Below are 7,219 nucleotides of genomic sequence, written 5' to 3' on the forward strand. Positions count from 1 at the left end.
CTGCTACTCCACTTAATGGTTCCCCCACCCCTCCACGCACGCACTTTCTGGAGGAACCACCTGAGCCGGCTGAGGAGGGAGCCGGCGCTGTCGGGCTGGGGACAAGGGCTCGGGAATGAAGGAGCCCCTCGAAGCTGTCTCCTAGCAACTGGCTGGAACTTGAAGCCAGGCTGCGAGGCGCAGAAAAACGTGCGCCTCCAACTGCTGCCTCCCCGGCGCCTGGTGCGGTTCTGCACCTGCCTCCCAGGCTCACCTGCAGGTGCATTGCAGTCTGCGCTGCGCTGCGCTGACCGGGGGCACCCTGTCTGAAGGTCGCCGGCACTGCCATTCGGTCTGGCCTCCCCCATCTCCTTCCTTCCGGCTGCTTGGATTCCCCCAGTCGCAAGGTCAGCCAGGTCTCGGCTCTTTTGGCTTTGGCCCAAGGGACACAGGCAGCTCCAGATCAGTCAAAAGAAACACTAAAGACTCAGACTTGTCTATAGGATAGCTACTTAAATGGCTCCATAGCCCACCTACCTTCCACTGGTGAAAGTTACCGGAAGGTATTACTTGATTATGCCACTCCTCCGATTAGCCCCTCAAAAGGGACCTGGGGGCAGGCAGGAGGGACCTAGCACCAGGCTGGGGTGGAGATCATCCCACTCTTGCCTTAATAAACAGGGAGCACATCAGCATCTTGGAGCTGAGGGGGTAGACATGCTTGCCCTTGGGGAAAGGGCATGCTGCCCTTGGGCTCCTTTCTTGGTTTCCTGGGTTCCCACCAGCAAACCTGGGGTCTTCCTGTTACTTGTAGACTCCTAAGAAGGGAATGGCTTTGTTAGTAGTTGCTATCATTCCTCTTGGTTGCATATTTTTTTTCTGTGATGGAAAAGGGACCTAAGAATTTTACCACGGCCTGCAAAGCCAGTGGCTCCTGTAGTGCGTGAATAAGGAAATAGTTAGGCCAGCATGAAGTGATGACTGAAGGTTTAGACTATATATTTATTAGGTGGGTACAAATACGATGAGGCCATATACATAAATTGTAAAAGCCTCTTAGCCAATATTAGGGTGCCTGCCAACCGCAGCTGGCCTATGTTGAATCTAGCCCCTGTTGATTTGACCGAATGAGGATGCCACGTCCAGAGTTGCCAGATCTAAAACGGGCAGGCAGCAGGGTTATGGATGGCTCATGCTGTGTGGCAGTGTGAAGTGAGAATTGGTGTATGAGTACGGAGGTGTATCTACTACTTGCATAACCTGAGACACTTTTTTTAAAAAGGATAAACTACCTACCACAAAGTGCCCTAGTGAAATACCAAGGGCCGGATGCTGACTGGTGCAGTTCCATTGAAGTCAGTGGCACAACAGCATCCCCTATGAATCCAGCCCTGGTCTAAAAACCAACCTGTTGGCAAGTGCTTGCTTCTTTTGGGACTTCTTCAACTCTGTCACTGGATTTACTGGATAGCTTCCAATAGTTCAGTAGACACTGTGTACATTGTAAGTATATGAGTCTCGACAAACATCCTGTTTGGAGAAACCGGTCAAATATTCTGCCTCCTAGCACTGCCCTGTTGATGTAATGAAAATCAGAGGTGGACAGACAGTCAGAGGCAAGCAGACACTGCAGCATTCTTGTTTGGCTTATTACAAGAGCACCTCCTATGATCCTGCTCTGGAAAATGTTTCCAAATGTCTCTGATGTCACAGCCACTTGCCTAATGCCTTTTAACCCTGGGTGCCTTGTAACCCTGGGTGTGCTGAGATTTAGTGCTGCACAGTTGAATTCACAAGTTTTTCTTCTTTGTGCAGCAAGGAAGAAGTGTGGGTGGGTGGGGGATGGGACGGGACATAATTTTCTGCGTGATCCATGACCATGTCAGTCTGGTCTTGCTGGTTGTCTGCCCCCTGTCCCTGGTGCTGTCACTTTAATAGATTTACAATTAATAAAGCCAAGAAGCAAGTTCTTTTGTAGTGGTTGTGCTAGTCTGGTAGCTGAGCATGTTTTATGATGGGGAGGAGGAGCTTTTCTCTTCCCTCTTGGCAACCTCTGTTCTAACTTCAAAGCCTGCAGATGAGCCTTTGTTTTTAGAGTTGCAATCAGATTAGTGCATTCTGAAGTCAAAAAGGACTTTTTTTGCCCCCTCAGATCATCTGTTATCTCTAGCACAGATTTCTTTGCTTTTGCTCTGTCCTGTTCCCCTCATTAGTATATAGTTGCTTGGCATGGGGCTGGCTTATCCTTCCTGTGAGCTGACTTGTGATGCCTAGTACAGCATGTTACTGTGTAGTTAATCATTTGAGATAATCTTTGTAAACTAGTAACTGATATCCAGATTCCCAGTAGTGTTTGGTGCTTTCTGGTTTCTTCTAAGATGAGTTCAGACCCCCCCTTTTTTTTTTTCACAGCAAAAATTACTTAATCAGTCATTGTTGTGAAATTGACCGTTTAGTCTAGTCTTAATATAAGCAGGATTTGTCCAATTACAGTAAATCTTAGTGGCTTTTGGGCGTCTGGGGGAGCCAGTATGAGGTCTGATATTTGGTTTTTTATTTATTTTATTTTTCTCCTGTTCCTAGAAAATCTCTTCTTGATTAGTAGGCATTGAGATGGAGAATCACAGCTCTAGGTGAATCTGAGATGCCTTAATCTTTTCAGGAGTGCTGTGAAGTGCCACCCCGTGTTACTACTGTTAGGTGTGCAAACATGATTCACAAGATTTAAACCCGGAGATTTCAAACAGGATCCATAGTATTAAAAACATTCTGACCTGCTATGGACTTCCTGAGTTCTTTGCAATAGAAGAATTGCTCTGTTGCATTTCTGTAGTCAAAAAACAAGTGGAAACTAAGAGCTGGCATTTTCCAGGGGCGCCTTAAGTCTGAGGCGTGTCTTGAGTCTAAAGAGGTTGAGAACCACTGACCTAGAGTTTTGGGGTCGGCTCTGCTTGAGACTGGGACCATCGGGGTGCTCACACAGGGAGAACTCCCAGTGGAATTCTGTAGGATTTGGAAGGCTCGCTCCTTTAGTTCCTTTGAGGCACGTTGCCAGGAGACAGGCGCACATAATGGATGTGTCCTTCACCACACTCGCTCTTGTTTTGCCCCATGTCAGCAGGGACTAGTGCTAATGGGTCAGCCAGAAAGGGGGCTGAAAAACAAATAATGAATTTCAAATAGCTTCTAACTGAGAAATCTTTGACTTCTAGTTTGTAAAATGTTAGGTCATTTGATTGCAATTATTTTCCCACCCCTCCCTCCCATGCATGTCACTGACAATGTTGTGATCCATGTATGTTTGTAGTGTGGGGCTTTCCCACAGAAGTGGGAAAAGCTGGCTTTTTGGCCTAATCATGTGATTGCATTCAGGCCTTGATGATCCTTCTGTTCTCTCCTGCAGTTAAGATTCTTCTCTTCTACTTCATTTTCTACGGCTGCCTGGCAGGTATATTCATTGGGACCATTCAAGTTATGCTGCTCACCATCAGTGAATTCGAACCCAAATACCAGGATCGAGTGGCACCCCCAGGTAATATGAGAGCAGGCTTACACACACATTGTGCAATCCCTTTCAAGCACAATAGTTTAATTGCTCACTGGCAAGGTGAGGGTGGCCCTGTATCCCACTGCTGTAGTATGTGGCTTTTATAGGGGGTTTGGTGCCTTACCACAAATGCCTTCTGTGCCTTAAACAGTTGATGGGCATGTCCCCAGCCTCCTACACTAAAAGCCTTGTCTCTTGTTGACCTTCAGTGAAAATTGCGAGTGACCACACTTACAACAAAATGTCTTCTTTGGACATTCCTGAAACATGCCCTCAGGGAAGTCATTTTGCCTTGGTGCCATGTTTTAAATCCATTTGTAACATTTTGGGGAAGCATACTAACCTCATAGGGTTGTATGAGTTTAACTTTTCCAAGGGTCTTGATTTACAGAGATACAGAAAATCCCTTGTACTTATTGGGGTTTAAATTAGACATGCGGGCAACTGAGAAGTCTAGCAGGGGGAAGGGAGCATGTATCCAATGTACAGCCTGTATCCCTTGGAAAATACAGCACCAGTTTAAAGAAAAAATGGTGACATATGTAATGTCTGTGACTAGTTTGTCTTAAGAAAGAGCATACAGAATGACTTGGCGATGCATGCTGTTCCTCTTTTTGTCCCAACCAGCAACTATTACGCTGTCTGATTCCTACTAAAAAGTCAGTGACGTGTGTGTGTAGGAGTCTCACGACTGCAGCTTTCCCACATTACAAATGACCTTGAGGGTGCCTAGCACTGGGGAATGGTAACAGTTTGTCTGTCTCCACTTGCTCAGTAAACAGTTCAGAAGCTTTTAATAACACTGGTATTTAAGTGACAATTGGGAAGCTCCTGGCATGTTGCCAGACAAGTCTGTTCCAGTACCCTACAGCATGGTGTGGGGTATAGGACATGTAGTACTTGCCTTGGACTAGCATGTCCTAACCAAACAAGGAATATTACCCAGACAATATAATATTGTCTTCAAGCAAAAGTGTTGCCCCCCTTCCCCCAATATTCCCACCATAATCAAGTTATAAAGGATAAAACCTGGAACAAATATTGAAAAACTAATTTTTGTATTATTTTAGTGCTACTTATAGCTGTATTCTAGGCACTGAGGACAGTACTCTCTCCACTTCATGCTTGGCTTTGACAGCTGCACTAATGTACCTATAATATGGCAGGAACACCCTTTAAAAAAGAGAGAGAATCCCCCCTTCCCATCCACACCCACCCTCTGACTTGATGGAGGGAATTTGAATGGCAGCTTCACAACTTCCCAAAATCAGTCTGTCACATTTTATTGAAACTTGAAATTTTTGAAAAAAACTTATTGAAATTTTATACTTATTGAAACTTACTGGTGTTTTCAGTATAATTTATTCTGAATTCTAACGCCAGATTAATTTTGAGCTGAAATTTTGCCTAAGACCTTTAACCTATAAAGCAGGTACTAGGCTTGCCTTGATGTTATCAGATGGTTGTGCAAAGGATCCCTTGAAACCAAACACCTTCCAATTTTTTGTTTTTTAAAGATGCAGCTTAAGTCTGTTATGGCTACTGAAGAAAGGCTGAAGGCATAAATTCTTTGCAGACTAGAGGCATGCAGACTCCATAGATGCCAACATGGCAAAACACAGCTACTAGAAAACATTACAATGGGCTGTTCTGTAAATGTGAGTTCTTCCCCAGGCATGAAGATTTTAGACTCAGAAAGCAAGGCAAATGCCACCACACACAACATCCAAAGCATTTTAACCCCCTCAGCGTCCTAGTGCTAAAGACTCTACACTGCAACCATGCTCCTTCTGGATTAGGAGGATTTCTTGTGGAACAAATTGGCAGCTGCAATGCAGACAACAGACAGTGGGGGCACCCTACGTGCCAAGGAGTGGGTGACTGTTCTTACCACCTGATGCTGTCTCATCTCTTTGCTAGACTAGAAACAAAGGGTAGCACTGAACCCTTCACCTCATAGTGTGAGTTGACTTGGCACCAAATAGATGTAATTTGGTCATGAATGCTCAACAGCCTGGGCACCAAGTCTGATTTACCATGAAGATGGAGGCGGGGCGGGGGAATGGGACCCTCTCCCTCCTTTCCAGAAGAAGGAAGTGGAGATCAGTAGAACATTTTGTTTTTTTTTCTAAACATTATTAATAATAATATTATTATTATATGGTGCATCTTGAGTCTTTCTCTCCCTTCCCCCACTCTCTCCCCCAGTGAGTGGGATCACTCTAGATCACTGACAACAAAAATTACAGATCAATATTGTCCAGCGAAGGACATGGTAAGTCCGGTTTTTGAGGACTTGAGGGCAGTGGCTTAAATTGACTGGAAGTATCTGCTAAAGGCACCAGAAACATGGTTGGGCGCAGGACTGGGAAACCTGATTTCTCTTGAAGTTTCTGGCACTAACTGGATAATAACCCCCTGGGCAAGTTGCTTAAACCTTGTGTCTGTAACACAGGGGGTGGGGCAGGGGGAAAGGAATTAAACTTGACCTTTCTGTTGAGCACTTTCAGATCTGTGGAGGAAAATACACTATAAACATCTGGATTTCATGACTGCTGTAGAAGTCATGCTGCAGTTTATTTGGTGATCCTGACATGGGGACAATGGTTCAAGCCATAAAACTCCACTATTGCAGTGAAATGCAATTCATATGCTAATTACTGCTTGAGTGCAGCACAACAGGAATGCTCGCTCGCTGGAGGGCAGTTTCAAGTCCTGTACCTTTCTATGAGACTTAATTTTCTAGGGCAGTGGTCTCCAAACTTTTTTGATCGCACACCCCTATCAGTAAAAAAAATTTTGAGCCTGCACCCCCAATGTATGTATATTTATATAAATAGAAATAGAAGTTCTAATATTTTCTTTTCACACCCCAATGGATCGTCTTGCGCACCCCCTTGGGTGCGCACACCCCACTTCGGAGACCACTGGTCTAGGGGAACCAAGAAGGAGTAATCAGCAGAATTTTATTGCCCTTTATTTCAGCTGCAGCAAACTCCACTTCCTATTAGAATTTCATGTGCATTGTATGCTTAACCCTTCCTATATATTGCATTCAGAGAGAGGATTTAATAGCTGTAACAGGTAGGAACACTGCAGTTTGAGATAGCAGAAATCATTTTCTGTTGTGCTAGGGCTTTATCGCTTTGAATTTCTGGATACTCTCAACCTGGCTGCTTGCAGGGAAAAAAGGAATGCTCAGCCTGTTGAAAGGGATGAGACACTGACTCAGAGAGATTTTTCTCACCCTCAGGGTTTAAAAGTGTTTCTTGCCCCTTGTTAAATGGTTTTTCGCCATGCCTATGTGAAGTGGTATAATGGAAATGCTTGTTCTGGTGCCTAGTCTCTGATTTGGCTCATTTTGCTTAGATAGCAGCACTGGAATGAAATGGAGGTCTGCCAGTGCCTTCTAGCTAGTGGGCCTATATGTATCCCAGGGAAGATTCTTTGTAGGAGGTGCAACATCTCCTGCTTCTTCTGCCTTTCAGTGCAAGGCCCAAGCTAGATAGAGAGGTTGCTTTGGTTGCCCAGGCAGGTAGATTTCATTGCATTGGAGGAAATGGACTGTAAGGACTTCAGTGGTGGTGCTGGTACCTGTCTGAGAGTGACTGCAAAGTTGGCTCATGACTCTACTAGTTTTATAGTTTCATAGTTTCTAGGGTCGGAAGGGACCTGAGCAGATCATCTAGTCCG

At 45.0% G+C, this 7,219-nt stretch overlaps 1 protein-coding gene and 1 long non-coding RNA gene across 2 annotated transcripts in view; both read left to right on the plus strand.

Annotated features, from left to right (window-relative positions):
* The window catches only part of ATP1B1 (ATPase Na+/K+ transporting subunit beta 1), a 25,907-nt gene that overhangs the window by 5,722 nt on the left and 12,966 nt on the right, over positions 1-7,219 (plus strand). Inside the window, exon 2 of the mRNA XM_019526787.1 lies at positions 3,383-3,511. Within this exon, the coding sequence (XP_019382332.1) occupies positions 3,383-3,511 (129 nt within the window). The remainder of the gene's footprint in view (positions 1-3,382; positions 3,512-7,219) is intronic.
* The window catches only part of LOC109304311, a 1,692-nt gene continuing 935 nt past the window's right edge, over positions 6,463-7,219 (plus strand). Inside the window, exon 1 of the long non-coding RNA XR_002099345.1 lies at positions 6,463-7,161. This is a non-coding gene — a long non-coding RNA (uncharacterized LOC109304311). The remainder of the gene's footprint in view (positions 7,162-7,219) is intronic.

The sequence above is a fragment of the Gavialis gangeticus genome, unplaced genomic scaffold, assembly GCF_001723915.1.
Source record: "Gavialis gangeticus isolate Ggan-Ray unplaced genomic scaffold, GavGan_comp1, whole genome shotgun sequence".
Taxonomy (NCBI): domain Eukaryota; kingdom Metazoa; phylum Chordata; order Crocodylia; family Gavialidae; genus Gavialis; species Gavialis gangeticus.